Below are 20,579 nucleotides of genomic sequence, written 5' to 3'. Positions count from 1 at the left end.
TGAAGCCTCAGTTTGTAGAAATTGTTTTTCCTCATTTTCTCGTTTATTTGATTTTATTTCATCTAGCAAACATTGTTTTTCCTCTTTTTTGTCTCAAAAAACACAGAAGAAGAGAATGGCCAATTTTTCTCCAGAAATATGCCAGGATTTGGGGTAAAAAAATAGATATAGATTTAGAATATGAATTAATATGTTCTATTTTGAATAAGCTATATAATTGGTGTAGATTTGATGCCCCACCTAGGAGCATTACATTTGTGTCTGTGGATTATTTCCTTCATCTGTTATTCTGTCTGTCCCTCTTTGAGTTTCAATAACAAGTTGCGGTAGTTTTAAATGAAGTTGAAGTCCAATCAAGTTGAAACTTAGTACACATGTTCCCTATAATATGATCTTTCTATTGTTAAAGCCAAATTACAGTTTTGACCACAATTTCATGTTCCAGCAGTGGTGGATCCAGCAATTTTCATAAGTGGGGGCCCACTGACTGACCTAAGAGGGGGCCCACTCCATCCACGCTTCAGTGATTCCCTATATAAGCAACCAAACCCCCCCCCCCCCTAAATCCGCCTCTGTCCAGTGAACATCGAAAATGATACTGTGAGTGCTGAATGGGTGTTCTATGACCACATTCTTGTTAACGTATGAAATATAATTGAATACATATAAAAGAAGAGGTCTGTGTCATGTTGGTCTCTTAAGGATAGTTACCTCATTGGCAATCATACCACATCTTATTTTTTATATATATATTATGTTTTCAAGATTACCCATGAGAAAAATAAACACCAGAAAACAGACTAGTTACCTCTATTTATGTATGTAAAAAAAAAAGGAATAAAGTCCTAAATTCTTCAAGATGAAACATTTATTCTGTACTTTTATTAAGAATGAATATTGGATTGAGGATACAATAAATTGGAATTAATTATTTAAGAAACACTTTTACTTGTATTTATACTGAGTATGACAGAAGAACAAGTTTTTTTTTAAAATTTGTAGTTTAGAAAGACTTATTTTTTTTCAGATTCACATCAACATCAGTAACAGATGAAGTACCAGTCCCTGATGATACTTTGATATTTAGTCAGTAAGTTTTTTGTAGACTTTTTGTCTTACGTATTCCTAAAAAGAAAGGAATCCAAAAAGTACATGTACAAAATATTTCGTCAATTTACACAAAAATATTACAGAAACGACTAGGCTAATCAAACTGTTATATAGTGTTTCTCTTAAAATTTAATATTGCATTAGGAAATGTAAATAGCCACAGACAATTATTCAATATAAATACAGCTGGAATTTACAACAACCTTGCAATAGCATGTAAATACATTTATTTATTGAGAAGAGACTGCCAGATATTTTAGCTTGCAGAGGAACTGTTTTTTCTTTTTCAAAAAATTATGTTTAACAATTAAAAAAGAAAAATCTGGCTAGGATTCAAACTCATGCGTCTGAGATATCATGACATATATAATATATATATATAAGTCTATAAAAAAAGGAGCAACCAGCAATTTTACTAAGGTACCGGATTGTCTAGGAGAGACGATACTGTGCAGATGAGGAAATAGGGAAATTTATAGGGAAATTTGCAAAAATATGTATATTTCAGTTTAGATGCAAGTATTGTACTACATCATGGAAATGCCAAGGTTAAAAAGACTGTAGGGTTAAGCAAGTAAGTTTCATAAATTTACAAGCAAATTTTCTTGGAAGTTTTGAATAATCGAGAGAGAAAAAGAGATGCGTTTAACCGATTATGATCTCGTATGCTTATATAAAATTAGATATATTTATAAAATTATATTTTGATACTGCTTGAATTTTTTAAACAAAATTAATGCTTTTCATACATGAACAACCATGTTTACTGCAAATTATTTATATCATTTATGAAATCTAATTTACTTCTTCACGCTTCTTCAGTCTTCACGCTTAATCACAAATCCTATGACCATGGCTTGTAAAATTGTTTTCGACCTTGTGAATTTCTTCTCTACAAGCCAACATATTCCAACTATAATGTTCCAAAAAATTAATTTCTGGCTTGTGGACTCGAAAGTTAAGCGTGAAGACTGTCTACTTAATGTGTCTTAAAAATGCTGTAAATATAACTATAAATGTGTTGATATGCTATACTTACTGATTGAAAGTTAAACATATGCTTAAAATTCTTCTGCTTTTTTTGTTGTTGATTGTTATTTCCAAGTGTGACAGCAACATAAATAAAATCTACTTATAAATCAACAGAGAACATGGTTATAGCAAGACACCAAATATCAGAAGATCAACTGCTAGTGTTAGTGCAAATGAGTAAGTTGCCTCTTCCATTTGATACTGCCAATCTTATGAGTTTATAATCAATAGTTACAAAATATGAAATTAAATTATCTCATCTAGCATGATTTGTTTAAAAAGGGGATGTTAATAATTTAAATGTTCAATAAAGACAAACAGCACCATAACCAATACATCTTGTATTACAGCTATTTTCCTAAAGTATGTAGTTTAAAGGTTTGGTTTGGTTTGCTTGTGTGTTTGCTAATTTGTTTGTATAAATTTTGCTCAAGCATCCTATGACATTATATAGCTTTAGCCCCAACTATCTTTTGATTGAAATTTTAAATTTATTGATTATTCTCAAAGAAACAGTTATCAAAAAAGAAAGCCAAACCTTTGAACTACATGCATTAGGAAAATAGCTTTAAAGGGTATTAAATAAAAAATCAACTCTTGATAACATTTTATATGAACTTTATTTTGATTGTATTTAACTAGTGAAATAGAAGAACATGCCTACAGCAGGCCCAAACCCCCCTCTTGTAGGGAACTATTTCAAGAAAGTGTATTGGACTCTTTTGTTGAAAACATCAGAACAAATGACAAAAAACAGACAGAACCAGGTATTTTGACTCTTAACCTAGTGGATAGCATATGAATTTAGAACATCTTACATTTACAGGATTTGTTTTTAATATTTTTTTTGTCAACATAAGAAATGTTATTATTATACTTCATGTTAAAATGCCATATTTTGATTGGCTTACACGAGGGTGTTAATTTACTGTATCACATGGCTGAGCGGGTAACATTTTTTTTTAATGTCACCCTCTCGTCTGGACCAATCAAAATCAATAATTTAAGGACAATGAACTGAATTACATCAAGTAATTAAATACAATGCTTAAGTTCTGTGTTTTAGCTAAGATTTTAGTATTTAACTGGCAAAATAAAAAAAAATAAAAAAAATCTTGCCTCACTTTTGTTATTTTTCTAATACCTTGGCTTCACCGCGATTGACAATGTTTTCTCAAGGTAACAATCTGCTCTATCACCCTCTCCGCTATGTGTTATTTATATAATGTTGTACCTCAAATATTATGTCAAGATTACATTTACAAAATACAACTGCCTGCATAATATTTATTCCCTGTTGACTTTCTCATAATAAATGAAATAAAACTGGTAACACAAAAAGAAGTACATTAAGTGAAACAATTTGTAAATTGGACAAAAATTTGAATGCTTTTATTTGCAATGATTGAATTTTAGATGACATAAGAGTAAGTGATGTATTTATAATGCAAAGAGCAAGATCATTGATAAATCAGGAAGTTAAAAATGTAAGCACTAAAAGAATGGGAGAACAAAGTCTGCTATTAACCAGGAAAAAAATGGAGCATTTATCAGAAGATTCAAGTAAATTGTGTGATTCCATTATAGAAGAAATGAAAAACAGGTAACAATATAAATTACATTATCCTGATTTAGAGTAACTTCTCACAATTTGATTGGCTGATATTGCCCTAATAAATTTCTGTAGAATTTTTTTTTACTTCAATTGGAATTATCTCCCTTATACCATTGACCTAATAAAAACAATTGAGTTGCTTTATAGGCCTAAAATTTTGAATTTTATACAGATTTAGGTTAAATATGTAACATATATTTTGTTGATAGGTTTGGCTTCCCTTCACCTGATATGAATTTTATTGACCCGATAAATAATCGTACTGGGACAATTGAACACTGTGTAACTAATAATATAGCAGGTATCCTGCTCTGAGCATTCCTGTTAAAAAAAAAATTTTGTTTAAAACATTTTTCCAAGTATCATTCAGCATACATTTTAAAAATTCCAATCTTCTTTACAGTGCTGTATTAAATAATTGATTTTTTTTTCAGAAAAAAACTTCCATCACCAAGGGGAGATAACTTTATTGATTTCAATAAGACACAATTTGTGTTTCTTAAATTTTTTAGAATATATAAATCATACGTTTAAATTAACAATGCTCAATATTGTATTCAATTATCAATATAATCATGTTCATGTTTTAACTACTGATTAATTTAGGACACCATTTCTATTGGAAATAATGCTGTCTGCATTTGATGAAAAACATCTACAAGGGCAAAAAAGCAGAATAACTGGATCATTGGCTATAGTATACAGCATTCTTATGTTTGCAAGAAATGCGGAAATGAGTGCATTCCAAAGAATGATGACAGCAATTTGTATAAGGGGACGAGCAGAAGTTATGGTATTCAAAAAAAAAAAATGTTCAGATACTCAGTTAATTTTTTATTTTGAAAAATTTATAGATAAATTTTATATTTACTGTAATACATGCAACTGAAAAAGTCTGAATTCTTAGTTTCAAATGTAATGATTGATAACAAGTAATAGTAAATTACAGAACTATTTATACATTGGTCTGAAATGTATTTCTAGGCACACGTTAATAATTATAGTTGTAGAAATATAAATTTAACAATTCATTAATCATGTTAATAGATAATAATTTTTTTATTCATAGAAGGTTTGATAATAGTGTCTTCTGTCCAAAATGTGTTTGATTTATTTATTACTTTTAGCACTTATATATCATTTCAATGAAAGATGCACATTTTGTTTTGTTTCATAGCTTATTACTAGATTGAATAGAGTAGGTGTTACATTGTCACCAACCAGTAAGCAGAGATTGATAAAAGAAGCAGGAGAAATCAGCCATAAAGCTCTGTGTGATTATTTGAAGGAAAAGCCACTGCTAAAAATTACTGGTGATAATCTGGACATCTACATTAAAAGTTGATGTGTATCAATAGATAAAGGAAATACAGATTTGCATTTATTTGCCTCGAATGCCTTAACTAGCAGGTTATCATCTGTAGACATGGACAACAGAACCCCTGTAGTTCCTGAAGTTAATAGAGATGTTTTAAAACTAACAGAAGCAGAAATTGACAACATGAAATATTCATATTCAATATTGGTAATAATTTAAGTAGATGAATATAAAGTAATTGATAAATAATGTTGAAATTGTTTTGTAAATTTTATCCTACTTTAATTTTAGAAAGAAAAAAAACCTTTTTGATTTTATTTATACACAACTTTGTTCGAATATTTCTTTTATCTCATTGTGGTGATAAGCAGTTTGAAATGGTAAGTATATAAACACATGCATGCTTTTCTGCTTATAAAAAATGCTTAGATGTATATCAGTTTTCAACTAACATCTAACATGCTTACATTAATGGTGGTGGCTTTTTGTCTTTATCCTTCTTTTCAGCTTAATTGCACTTACAAAATATATGTAAATTCAGAGTTTTAAGTTACTTACCTTAATAGAAAATTTATTTCTGTATTTCTTAAATGTGGATGCCAAAGGATATTATATTCAAAACTGGAATGATGTTTCAATTTTTAATTTAAGTTTAAATAACACCATGAATATCTGAATTTACAGTAGTTTGGTCAGTTTTATAGAAATAGTTAAACTCAACTAGCTTACAATTGCTGCTTAACATTTCCACTGCATTTATATTTTGCCTTTCCAAGCTTTAGCACTAACATGAAAATTGTACAAACAGAGTCTTTATCAGGTGAATACACATGTTAGTGTAAGTTGGATCGACCCCAACGGGAGACCAGAATAAGTACAATGCTACTTTATATAACATTTAACAGTTACTAATAGAAATTAACCTTTTGGAATATTATGACAAATCATTCATTTAAAATTTCCTATATATTTTATGTTTAATATAAAGAGCTAAATATTACCTATACAAATTTCCAAAAGGTTGAATTCTATGTAATTATAGCTTATGCTTGAATATTGCACGAAAACAGCTCAGCTTTGCTTATAGCTTCGCAACTTGTGAAACAGAAAACTGTTTAACAATCTAGGAAGCAGGTTCATTGTGACTTTGAGAATATAAACATTAAAAAAAACCTGTTCATTTGCATTTTGAGTGTGGTCTAAGGGAGTCTTTGTAATTATGTTTATCAACTCCGAGAAAATGACTTATTAAAATTTGGTAAAGCTTTGTTTTACTAAAACAGGATTTCTTACAAATTTTGAAAATATGAAATTTTGTTTGGAAATTTTGGTTCCATCATTGTATACCACAAAGTATTGACTGACTGACATTATCATTTGATATAAGTTATTAATTCTTCATTGACTAGTAAATAGATGGTATTAAAAGTATAATGAATTTCTTGTTTATCTTGTAAACTGTTCTTATCTAATATAATTTATTCAAGAATTAATGTTGAAGTTTTTAGTTGTGTGGAAAAGTTGAGGAGAAAGCTATTTACTTTCAGATTGCAAGAATTTTGAGTACATTGGATCAATTTAAATGGATGTCAACAGTAGTACCAGTACACATAAACCATGGCTATAGTGCTGGAATGTCCCAAAAAAGCCAAGTGTTCCAGTTACTGATCCAACACAAAAATGAGGCCAAATATGAAGATATTCCTGATATCATGGATTCTTATGAGAAACTACTGCAAAAAACATTTCAGGAATCCCATGGTTTGTTGTTGTCAGTTGTAACTCACTTAATTACTGTTAGTGTTTATTTGAATTAATGTAATAATATTTTGACTGAATGTAATGCTGTTATATACAGAATAATAGGATAGGTAGTTTCGTTTTTGATACTGACTGTATCCTGTGGAATATCAAGACGAGCCCCTTAGGGCGAGTTAAGATATTTCACATGATATAGTCAGTATCAAAAACGAAACTACCTATTATTCTGTTTAACGGTAATTATGACGTCACACAATGTATTGCCTGATATTTTCAGTGATACAGCCAGTACGTTGATACTCGAAAATATTAGGCAGTAAGATCAAAGGGAAAATATATGAATTACTGATAAATTGAAAGTAATGCTAATATATTGAATGTAATGTTATTATTTTGAATGTAATGCTATTTTGATTCCCTAAATTTTAAAGTTGTTCATTTTCAAAACTGAAATTGTTGCAATATTAACAAAATTATACACATTTTGATGTTTTTCAAACATGGACATCTTTTTTCTTGTCGTCACAATAGGAACTTCAATAGAAATTAAGAAAATTAAACGTCAGTTTTAAATTTCTATACCACTTATTTGCTGAAAATTGATATTTCACTGGTGAGGAGAAATATTTTCCTTACACCACTCAGGATATGTGAAAAAGCACGAACAGAAAGTTAACAATTTAATTCATCGTATTGCCTTCAACAATGAAAGCAATGAAAAAGCACACACCACATATCCAGTAGTAAAAGGCAGCAAAAAAACAAAATGATGTTATATATGGCCTGATTTATCTGCAAAAAAAATAATAAACAAAAACGAATATGTAAAGTTCTTCTACATTTTTATTCAGGAACAGTTGAAATGTTAGATGAATTTGGAGTTATTGCATCTGGTGACCAACTAACCAAAGTCAGATTTGAAGGCGCAAAAAAACTATGTCTCATGTCTCCAACAACATCGGGAAGACTTGACCATTTGAGACCAGTTGTTATTGAGCTGTGGCATCTTAAACAAGATTACTTAGAAGTTTGTATGAATAAAATATCTTTTTAATTATAGAATGCAGCCATAATTAGTGATGGTTTGGCCAAATATTACCTCAAATAATGGGGTCAGATTTTGTCTTGTCAATGTATATTATAATTCAGTGCTAAATTATTAAGTCGGATAATTTTGGTTGTTATTAAATTGCACTGATTAAATTGACATATGAATAAAAGGAGATTTGGATTAACCAGGGATCAGATAGCAACCCATTGGCAAAAAATATAATTATACTTAGGAGATAACTGTATTGTATCTTATGCTCCGTCGGCATCAATTGGGGATTTGATGGTCGCAAATAAAGTTTACTGGCGACGCGTTAGCGGAGACAGTAAAAGGGTATTTGCGACCATCAAATCCCCAATTGATGCCGTCGGAGCTTAAAATACAATATTGTTATCTCCATTCTAATGAAACTGAAACTGAAATCTGTCACATGCACATCAGTCCCATAGCATCAATTGCCAATTGATGCCATGTAAATAAGTGACGTTATCCAATCAAAATGAACGTTACAAACGTTGTTGCATTAGAATTGAAGTTTCATGTTTTCTGTCTAATATGTTCTGTGTACTATTTTTTGTGATTTTGTCTGTTGATCTTTTAAATTTTTATACGCCCGTCTTTTAGAAGCTTTATTCATAAAAAAGGGGGGATTTTTAACACTTCGGAAAATAACTCAAGAAGGCTTTCACCAATGTCCATGAAACTTTGTTGAATTGTTTATATCTATTGATGTAACAAATAATACTTAATAAAATCTGATGAAAACATAAAATTTGTAAAATCTTTAGTTCAATTTAAAACATTAAATTTCTTGTAAGAAATAGGTTCCATGAATGTCATACGTTTGTACTATTATTGAATGGTTGCAAGGATGAAAGCACATTAGCAGTCCCTGAGATACTAACTGTTCCCTGAGGCATATATCATTTTATGATAACATTTTTACTATCTAAGCTATGGATAAAAATCAAATACTGTTTTTGCATATAGGATGTTTTACTCTTGTTAAAATTGGTTGCAATTGAAATCACAAATGATACCTTAGCATTGCAGCTTTTTTATAGAGTTCTGTTTCGGTGGAAGGGTTGAGCGCAATAAAAAATGTTATAAAACATAACTAGTCTACAATAGCACATAATAAGTAAACAAATGACAACATGAAAATCCTAACATGTGACTAAATATTCCTAGCATTGCAGCTTTTTTTTTATAGAGTTCGGTTTCGGTGGAAGGGTTGAGCACAATAAAAAATGTTATAAAAGATAACTAGTCTACAATAGCACATAATAAGTGAACAACGTGACAACATGAAAATAATAATCCTCTCTCTATCAAGTAAGAATTGCAAAATATGAGAGTACCAAGTGGAAAAGTATGTTGATTTTCTATAAAATTTCCATATCTTTAGTATTGAATGAACACATGGGTACATAGTCCTCAAACATGATAACATCTTTATTATATATATCTATAGACAAAGACTTTGTTAAGGCATGTATATCAGTTGTGAACTTTTAACGAGGTCAATGCCTTATTTATATGCTTATATATTGATCTGCATTTGTTTCAACTGTATCATGCAAGAAATTAAAAATGAAATTGAAAATTCAATTAATTTTAATAACTGCATAGTTTGTTGCATTACCATTCTTGTATTATTATCATCTGTATTAAACATAACATTCTTGAAATCTCATGATAAACTTGCAAATTTTCTTATCTGATATTGCACTTCCTCTGTGTTTGTTAAGTGTCTCATGATGTCTCAAATCTAAATTTAGCAAGATTTTTTTTACATTGATCAATAATATACATATAATTCGTAACATGGGATCAATATATGAAGAAATAGAAACAATGCGTCAGATTTGTAAAATAACAGTTGAATCATGTGATTGTCATATCCAATGAAAACAGTATAATGTTACTCAATCATTGTCAATCTCAGAATAATTATATGTTTCCAATTTTATTTGACAGAAAACTTTTAAAGCACTTTACAAGATGGATTCCATGGACAAGTTAGGTACCTTGGCATTTTGGAGAAACAGACTGAAGAAGACTGATGTTAATGGCAAGGTGAAGGGTCACTTCAATTCCCACAGCGAATTTTTTAAACTTATAGTATGGGAGCTTATTCGAGAACAGGCATTTGAACTCTTTAACATTAATATCGAAAACACTACAGCTTATCCACAAAATATCAGCAAGGCAAGCAGACTCACCAAAGAAAACAAAATGATGGAATTATCAGGTGAAATACTTCATAAATTTGATGTTATGCATACAGGGGTACCTTCAGAAAGCAATGACGAATTATTTAATTACTGTACAAATTTAACAATTAGAGGATTACACTACCTACAAATGGAGGACACTGTAAAAGAAGGTGACATTTCTAGAATCATTCCAAACCTGAAAGTGTGCATTCCAATTTTTTATGCACATTCTTGCCTTTCAAAATACTTATTTGCATGAATGTGTCGATTACATTACTAAAGTAACCTGTTTTCTTTCTCCTTTGGAAAAACTTAGAGTGTTGGAAGGCAGTATATGGTGAATTTGAGAGGTGGACAAGGCAATAACATCGAGGCGGATTTGGTACAGGAGCATTCCGTAAGGAATCAAAAAGAGGTGATCAGGGGTCTGGGCGCCAATAAAACTGAAACGGCTATTTCTGCTGTTACTGCAGCAGCACCAGTTATTTCACAAATATGCAGGAATTTTGATGCTGAACACAACATTGCAAAAAAAGCTTCAAGACATAGTAGAATTATTTCTACAGAGGATATCAAAGTTGTCAGTGAAAGTTTGAGAAAAATGAGACCATTCTCAAATACTAATGATAGAAAATGTTCTTTCCCTAATTTACCATGTCAGCCTTTTGCAAATGTAGATATGATTAAAATGGACATTGACTTGAATGTGATGCTAGGTAGGGTTGGCAGAGGATACATATCTGTAGTTAACGAGGAAGATGGAAATCAAACAGCAGACATTGGTACTGATGATGAAGAGGATGATGATGAAATTCCAGATATTCCTCTTTGATCCAGGTAAATTCAACTTAAAGTATGGTATTGATGATATAAAATCACCGTACATTATTGGTGAGCTTCTGCTGTTCTTTGGTGGGGTTGTTGTCCTTTGACACATCCCTCATTTTAATTTTATTGTCTTGAAATGTTATAATACTAGTAACATGGCTTAGAAACAGGTAGAAGAGGAGGTTGGTCCAACATTTCTATCCTGTTTAAAAAAAAAAAAATCTACTGCAATAACCAAAACAGTTCCAACTAAAAAAAAATTTTTTTTTATTTGATGCAAAAAAGATCACATTTGAGCAAACTTATATTCTTTATTGAACTCAATCATCAAATTTCATGAAAACACCATGTCATCCACAAAAACAAGGTGCTATACAGTCAATGCAATGTAACTGCACAAAAATCATGCACAGATGCAATATCTAGATGTAATGAAGTTATTATAGAAGAGATAATGGAATTGCTAAGTCATGGTTTGTTAAATCTTGATTGCAAAAATGTTAATATTTTGTTTTCAGTGTACATTTTTACTAATGATTACTTAGATCTTCAACATAACTTTTCATTAAAAACAATTCAAGCTCTTACTTTTTTATTTAAGGAATGACTGTAATATTTTTTCGGTCTATGAAGAAATAACATAAAAAAATGTGGTGCACACTGAATAACTTGTGTAGCAGGTTATTTAACAGTATGCACCACATTTTTTATGTTATTTCGAATAGACAGAAAAAATATTACAGTCATTTCTTATAATTAAATTCTAAATTCCATTTTAAACCATTTTAAACGATGAAAAAACGTTGATGACGTCACGGTCACATGACTAAATTATGTGTATGGGCTCATAACAAACTAACATAAGCCAATCAGAAGACACGTTACATCCAAAATTAAGTTATTCAAAGATATGGTTATTTCATTGAATGGTTAAGACAATGAGAAATACAAAAACTGGAGTAAGTCATACTGAGCTGCACTTATATGGCAGTTTAGAATATTCATTTAAAAGTATCATTTACATTATATACTGGTATCATTTATATTACATTTTACATATACAAACACAGAGATACATTACAAATGTGTTGATGAAAATATTTGTTTTTATAATTTCAGTAATAACTCAGTGCAAGATGACCTGCAATATGTAAAAAGAAGTAGTCTTACATGATGAAGAGGCGTAAATACTTGTCATTAACTTATGTAGTTGTTCGCAAGTGACTTATTCAAATGTTACAAATTATTCAGAGTTACCGTAATGAATTACAGTTATACACTATAAATTTAAAATGTCCTGCAGACATCCCTGTACAATCAGTGTAGTCAATTATCCCTTCATGTCTTGTTTAAGGAGGTAGACCTAGGTTAAGGGAAATAACTCTTAAAATCATCAGTATGTTTGTGTCAACCATTTTCAAAAATATATTCTAAGCTTCTAGGTTACACAGATTATTTTCAATCTGTTTCAGGTAAATGCTTAAAATACATTGATGAATTTGACTTTTACAAACGCTTAACTGATTTAAAGAGTTATCTCCCTGAACCAAGGTCTACCCCCTTAAACTGTAGAACATTTGTAGTTATTACTAGATTTTTTATTTTCTTACTTTTATAGAACATTGATGGATTGTATATTGATTTTTTTATCTGTTACTATTGGACTTATAATGTTATATGTTATCACAGACATTGATAACAATGCAAATGTAATAATTAGATGTAGATAACTTATTTCCCTTGCCAATTGTCTCCCCTTTCCTCCAAGATATGAATTCTCAAAACAAATGTGAAAAAAATATATTCTATATTTAGTAAAACTATTTAATGTGTATTTCAGGTTTTTTGTAAATTTGTAACCAAATGTTACAAATTTGGAATGATTCTAGAAATGTCACCTCTTTTTTTTTATTTGTCATTTTTTTTAAGCATCTATTTCCCCTATTGTTTCAATACAAATAAACAGTACTCTTAGAGTTACCATTTGATTTTCAAACAGACCACATTCTTTAAAAGTTTTTAACAGTTAAAGTGATTTATACTTCTAATTTATCAATGTAATATCCCCTAGTCACCTTAAATTTATCATGACCAAAATGTATTTACAAGTTCATTTCATCAACTACTCTTACCAACTGACAGTTTTCACACCTACATTGTAATGAACAAAAACTACAACACAAACAACCTTCAGGACTATTACTTGATTTTTTGTATCCAAATATTTCCAAGAGACATTCTCGATAACAGGCCTTATGCCTACAATAGCATAAAATGTCGTCTTGAATTCCTGGTAGGTTTTTTGCTAAGTCCATATTTGTATAGTATAAAGTTGCAGTTGACATTTGACCTCTCCTTCCAGCTCTCCCAATTTCCTGAAGGTAATTTGTTAAACTTCTTGGTGGTTTGCAATGGATAACCTGGGTCACTGAGGGAGGGTCAAAACCCATACCAACTACTGTTGTTGTAAAAACAAGCCTAAAACGAGGTTGAACACTCTGGAGATCTGTGATAATACAAGTCAAAACTTCAGTATCTTGATTTGAGTATAGGCAACCAAAAACAGCATTATTTACTGTAATTTTGCTTACTCCACCGAATGCATAATAAGCATAGCTCATAGCATGTGCAATGTATTCCATTGTCATAAACATTAAAGTTACAGGAAAATTATTTCTCTCAACAAGTAACTCACTCAGGGTCAATTTGACTCTTATAAATGTTTTCTATTTTTTCATAAGAGGTGCCTTTAACCTTTTCACATACTATGAGTTTTAAATTAGTTTTTTCAGGACTTACAGAAATGACTTTAAAATTGCTTATAAGCAACTGCTTGGATAAAGCATTTATATGTTTTCCTGTTAGTGTTCCACTTAAACATGCTATAGGGACATTGTTGAAGAAAGATTTCAGAACTACTAATTCTGAAAAACTTTTTCTGAATTCTCTTCCCCTGAAAAATAAAAACATGTTTTATATAATGGGTAAAGTGAATAATAAGACTAAAACTAAATAACTTATGTTCTTTTATGTTGTTTGTAATATAAGTATATTTAGAAAATACTGTGAACAGTCTAACTTTAAAATCAATCCTGTGTGTGTGTGTTACACAAATTATGTTACATTACCGGTATATATTTTATAATCAAAAGCATTTATACTGCTGATGACAGGTACTGTTTTGTACTGATGATTCCATTTAACTGAATGTGATGCTATATAAATTTTACTGAATGTAATGGTACTGAAATTGAATGTAATTCTATTTTAATGAATGTGATGATATTAGATTTGTTGATACTTCTTTTTAACTTAATGTGATGCTTATTTAGATTAAATTTAATACTACATTTGTATCTAAATGTCAAATGAATGTGATTGTATTTAGAATTAATTGAATACTATTTTTCTGAATGTGATTTGAATTGAATGCAATACTATTTTTCTGAATGTGATTTGAATTGAATGCAATACTATTTTTCTGAATGTGATTTGAATTGAATGCAATACTATTCTACTGAATGTGATTTAAATTGAATGCAATACTATTCTACTGAATGTGATTTAAATTGAATGCAATACTATTCTACTGAATGTGATTTAAATTGAATGCAATACTATTCTACTGAATGTGATTTAAATTGAATGCAATACTATTCTACTGAATGTGATGATATTTAGCTTGAATGTAATACTATTTTACTAAATTTGAAGATACTAAGCTTGAATGCAATACTATTCTACTGAATGTGATATTTTAATTGAATGCAATATTATTCTACTGAATGTGAAGATATTAAGCTTGAATGCAATACTATTCTACTGAATGTGATATTTTAATCGAATGCAATACTATTCTACTGAATAGGATTTAAATTGAATTTAATACTATTCTACTGAATGTGATGATATTTAGCTTGAATGCAATACTATTTAATGAATGTGATGGTATTGAGATTTATTGTTCATCCCATGTTTTTAAATGAATCTGACAAGTAATTGTTGGGTTGCTGTCAATAAATTTTAATTGAATGTGATGCTCTTAACTAACTTAAGTGTTATGCTTTTTTGATTCAATGTTATTCAGCGTTAATTGAGTATGATGTTATTTTGATAGAGTGTCATTCTATTTTGAATGAATATGCTATTTTGATTGTATGAGTGTGATGCTATTTGAATCAATGTAATGTTAATTTGATTGAATGTAATGCTATTATATTGAATGTAATATATTCTGATTGAATGTAATGCTGTTATATCGAATGTAATGCTATTTTGATTGCAGACAATGTTGTTATATTGATTTTAATTCTACATGTATTTTGATTGAATGCAATGTTGTTAAATTGAATGTAATACTTTTTTTTAATAACGATACTATTTTGATTGAATGGGCTGCTGTTTTATTAGAATATAATGCTTTTTAAATTGATTGTGATGCTATATAGATTGAGTGTTATTTTATTATAACTGAATGTGTTGTTTTTTTGTTGTTGAATGTGGTGCTTTATTGATTTAAAGTGATAATATTTAATTTAGTGAGATACCATTTTGACTGAATATGCTGCTACAGTGATGTACATTAATGTGTTGATTTATTGCTTGACTGTGATGTTAAATGTAATAATAGGTATAATATGAAGAATTTTACAATCTGTTTTACATGTTTAAAACATGGTATATTAACTTTATCTAAGAAACTATGTAAATAAATATTGCCCTCAATCATATGAAATGGTATGTGATATAGTGATTATATGAATTAGAAGAAAAAAAATTCTGTGATTGTAATTATTTTTATGTGGTGCATGTATGAATATATTGGTTTTCTATCTGTGACTCTATTTATTTTGATGTTTGTTCAAATATGAATTAATAGTATTTGTACATGTATAAAATAGTGAATAAACAATTATTGTGAACTCAACGTAAATTGTATGATTTAATGTATTGTACCTATAGATACTGTAACAAGTTATATATCTGTTAAAAAAAACTTGTGCAAATACATATGATTAAAATAGGGTGGTTGGAAAACCTCTTGTTAACAACATTGAAAATTTCTATAACAAACCAAGTTGAGTTAACTTTCAAAACTTTGAAATTACAACAACTGAAACACTTAAGAAACCAAAGTACGTTCCAAAAACTAATAAAATTGTTTTCCTTGTTCAAAGAGAAGTTATGAAAGGCTCAAGTTAACAACTTTTTGTTATTATAAAAAAAAAAAACATTTTGACATTTCAAATTGAGTTATTTCCCTTAGTCCATAATGTTACCTTAAAATTTCTTCTGTGTAAACATGCCAACCAGGCTATAAATCAGTAATAAATCGAAAAGATTAATGTATTCCACTTGAAATTGAATTAAATCAATTTTGTTAAATTATCAGTTCTGATAAGAGTGATTTTATGGCTACTGGTAATCTGTACTGCAATAGTGTGCATAAAACTACAAAATAACTAACAAATAACATTTTAACTTTCAATAACAATTTCAGAAATTATACAAAATACAAAAGCCTTTAAAAAAATCTAATGTTCAACAATGGAAACTTCTGAATTACCAGTCATCAATTTTGTGACATTCATCAATGACAATTGCGCCAACTTTTCCCTCCAATGCTCGTAACAATTTAACACCATTTTCTGCAACTAACAGTCCCTCAGGGTGTGTCAGAATGATACTGGCACTAAGTGATTCCTGTATGACTATATTATATACATAGATAAGTAATTTGTTCAGTTTGAGAAGTAAGGGCTTGACCTCAAAGGGATTCGATCCCATGCATCACGCAACCCGTCAATGTACATCAATGCCAATATCCATTTAAAAATGAAGATAAAGGCACCCATATGAGGAGAATCTTTTTCACTTTTGAGTATTTAATATTTCTTAAATAATACAGTAATAAATGTGAAAGTTTTCTTAGTTTCTCAGACAGTTGATTTGTCATTAATCAAGTTAATGTTTCATTTCGGCAGAAAAAGATAAACCTCAATTATAATAAAGAGGTCTTTCCCATACTGAACTTATTACAGAAAATAAACTCAAATTAACATTCACATTCAGAATTGCTAATAATGAAAACATTATAAAATAATTCCTTCTTATTGGGCCATTCCAGTTAATATCTGCTAAAGGGGGATGGATGGTCCTTTCTGAGGGGTGTAAAATTTATACATCTTAGGGGTGAAATTTTGGGTTTTTTCATCTGACAGGTACACATATACGCAAAAAACTTCTGAGGGTCTTGGCAGCAGTAAATAATTAAAAATGATTACATCTTAGGGGTAACAAAAATGCCTATGTCAGATCTGATGGGTGCATTGAAATGTAGACAGTTTCGTATCATGCATTATCTGGTATTGTTTTAAAAATTCTGATGGGTACAATCCTTGCAGTAAATAATTCTGATAGGTCATTTTTTCCATGAAAGCCCATCCACCCAACATGAACAGGAACTCTTCATCTGATAGGTCTTAATTTTTTTTTATATCTGATAGGTAGTTTTTCGTGATGTTTTTTTCTGATACGTATAAAAAGAAATCTCCCCATCCATCCCCACCTGTCAGAAATTAACTGGAATGGCCCATTAGAATCAGGTATTGTTTAGAAACAAATGCAAAAAAGTATATGTTGCCTTCTTGATGTTATTGTTTTATGCTACATTTTGTATATTGTTTGGTTGCTATTCATCATGTACATATTGATAATACCATGAATACATACCATTTTCACAGCTGTCTTTGTTGTTCTCAATGATCTGGCACTTCTGGCTAAGCTGAACAACCTTAACATTAATCTTGTTCAACTTTTTACATTGATCTTCCATAATGGCATTTAGAGGAGACACCACCAATACCTTATTCTGCACTCTTCCAAGGTCTTCAAATATTTCTTTAAAAAATATAAACATTCAGAGATATACAACTGCAAGTAATATTTTTTGTATGTAGAATCTGTTGGCCGTTTACATGAACTTACCCCATTGTAAAAAATCTATAGAGCTTAATCATTATTATTATTATTATTCAGAAGCATACATTTTAGTAGCCCAGAGCCCCTATCAAATATGTGAGCTGTAGTCACAATAGTTGTCCATATTTTTTATTTATCATATTGATGATTCAAAATAAAATTTGCTTAGTTTCAAGATGTCCCCAAAATTGCTTGGTCTTGTGTAAGAGAGGTTGGCTGAATCGCTAAAATACCAAAGAGATAATAAAATTCCAACAAATCAAAAATGAACTGAAAATACAATGGCTAAAAACATGAAATGCAAAATTGACAAACAACAGTTACATGTATATCCAAAACACAAGATAGAACCTACACAGAACACCAGCCTAACAAAAACTGGTGGTGATCTAAGGTGCCCAGGAAAGGTAAGCAAATCCTGCTCCACATATGGCATCCAATGTGGTTATACTTGCAAAAATGATACAAACAAAAATATGGAAACAATTATTCAGTATATCTATCAAATCTGTTACAGGAAGCACTCTTACAGTTAGGTGTGTACATGTATTTTCCCATTTTGGCGCCTGTGGATTTTTGAAATAAGAGAGCAAGTGTGCAATAAAATTCTTGTTTGGATAGCTGAGGATTAATTTATATGAACATCAAGATTATGTAATGTATGTAATAGAGGCTGTTTCCTGTATGTCAGTCAGTATTTGCATATCCATACCAAACATTGGTCCAGCATATATTGTAACGTTCTTTTTCAATTTTTTGGGGGGAACAAACTTTGTGATTATACACGATATTAAGAAAAATAATGAGGCGAAATAGACCCATTTTTTATTTGATCATGTCATAAGGTAGATTACTGTCAAGAGTTTCTGAAAAGGAAATGCTCAAAGGCATTGTAATTCTAGTTCAGTTCAAAATTGAAATTTTATGGGGGATATGTGACATTTTCACCCCCTTTTCGCAATATTCCATGGTAAATAAATGCAGAATGTTGCCATGAATACACATAGAGGAATTATTTTTCACCATTTTAACTTTTGAAAATCTTTGGAAGGTACTTATTACATACATATGCACATGTATAAGCTTTCGGGTCGATCCGGCCCAAGTCGATCCGGGCCATATTTAAAGTCGATACGGCCCCTCAAAAAAAAATTTATAAGGATAAGGAATAAAAATAAAGATATATATTAATTGTAATTCATAAATGTTTATGATTTATAATATACAACCCCAGCCAGGATTTGATTGAATTAAGTGATTACAAGTGGCATTACCTTAGTTCACAATCATCAGACAATTGTTGAATAAACAAACCAATTATAGACTAATGATTTCGTTTATACATGTTATATATACTGTTCAAATTTGTCACAAATTCCTCCATATAGTGAATATAGTTTATTCATATTTTATTATGGGGCCGGATCAACTTGGGACGGATTGACTTTGGGCCGGATTGACTTGAGGCCGGATCGGTTTGGGGCCGGAACGACCGGATACCCATGTATAACACAAACAGCTAGGTTAATGTATTAGAAAGCCAGGAATAGAGAATGATAAAACATTTTGTGGTTCAATTTTAATTTTATTTTCTTACGGTGAATAGTGGAGTGCTACCATTATATAACGAAACCACAAATTAACAGGTTAGGAACAACCCTTCATATATATATACTTCTTATATTTAGGGGTACATTTCAATTTTGTTGTAAAAACCCATTTTTGTTACAAAAGGGCACACATCTGTATTTTTGAAGATAAAATAGCCTTGCCAGACCTCACAATTATTTGAACTCATCTACATTGAATGTTTCCACATTTAAGTTATTTTTTTTCTTTTTAATATATTATAAATGATCACTTGCAGACTTGGCCCTTGTCTGAGCCGAGGGACAGTGACTGATTTCAGGCCTGAGCGATTCTTTTTGTTAGGTGGTGTTCCGAACCCGATTTAGGACTGGACAAATATTTAAAAGAGCCGTCAAGATCGAATTATAATAAAAGTTATAGTGTACAAAAATATACTCACTGGGCAACAAATGGAATATTATACTCTTTCCAAACCCAACAGGCAGATTGACTATTATAATATTATTTCCCTGGAGAATGTTTCCTATGGAGGAAATTTGTTCATGTTTCAGTGTCAACTGTGGATACAGCTGACACTGTACGTTCTGTATCGTCTCTGTAACATCCATGTTGGATTTGACAAGGGTCAAATAAGTATACATACACTATAAAATATATCTCCAGTTTAAAATATCATTTTCTAAAAATTACTGCTAGCTTATATTGTAGTCTTTAAAATCTATATTCTATTATTAATATAGTATAAAATTCCATACAAATAAAAACAATTTGAACATATTCAGTGTATATAAAGTGCGAATCCAGCTAGTTCATTTTTACTGTTATATGCGGGTATGTCTATTGTAGAATAAAGGATCATGGGAAAACTGTATTTGTTTATGTTTTGAAAATATCAAGTTAAGGGGGCTCCTGGGTATAAATGATTTTTTTTTCCTAATATAGGATTTCAATATATTTTTTCATAAATGAACTTTATCATATACTTAAAAGTAAAATGAAATAAAAAAATGGGGTCACCGTTCATTTAAGCTAAAATCTGCCTCTGGAAGAAGTAGACATTTTTGTTAATGTCCT

General features: G+C 30.0%; 1 protein-coding gene and 1 long non-coding RNA gene across 2 annotated transcripts; one reads left to right on the top strand and one right to left on the bottom strand.

Moving 5' to 3' along the window:
• Nucleotides 1-1,023: 1,023 nt before the first annotated feature.
• LOC134682096 (uncharacterized) lies at nt 1,024-12,286 on the top strand. Its single transcript, XR_010100779.1, has 3 exons — nt 1,024-1,090; nt 1,619-1,684; nt 12,054-12,286. It is a non-coding gene; the product is annotated as an uncharacterized LOC134682096 (long non-coding RNA).
• A 1,103-nt stretch (nt 12,287-13,389) lies between these two features.
• LOC134727933 (uncharacterized) lies at nt 13,390-20,113 on the bottom strand. Its single transcript, XM_063592330.1, has 5 exons — nt 19,969-20,113; nt 17,667-17,834; nt 16,501-16,645; nt 13,734-13,887; nt 13,390-13,440 (listed from the first exon to the last, which is right to left on the bottom strand). The coding sequence occupies exons 1-5, from the start codon at nt 20,111-20,113 to the stop codon at nt 13,390-13,392; spliced, it is 663 nt and encodes a 220-aa protein (XP_063448400.1).
• Between the last annotated feature and the right edge of the window lie 466 nt (nt 20,114-20,579).

The sequence above is a fragment of the Mytilus trossulus genome, chromosome 8 (genome assembly GCF_036588685.1).
Source record: "Mytilus trossulus isolate FHL-02 chromosome 8, PNRI_Mtr1.1.1.hap1, whole genome shotgun sequence".
Lineage (NCBI taxonomy): Eukaryota > Metazoa > Mollusca > Bivalvia > Mytilida > Mytilidae > Mytilus > Mytilus trossulus.
The sequence above is the reverse complement of the archived record's forward strand: the minus strand, read 5'-3'. Positions and strand labels throughout refer to the sequence as shown.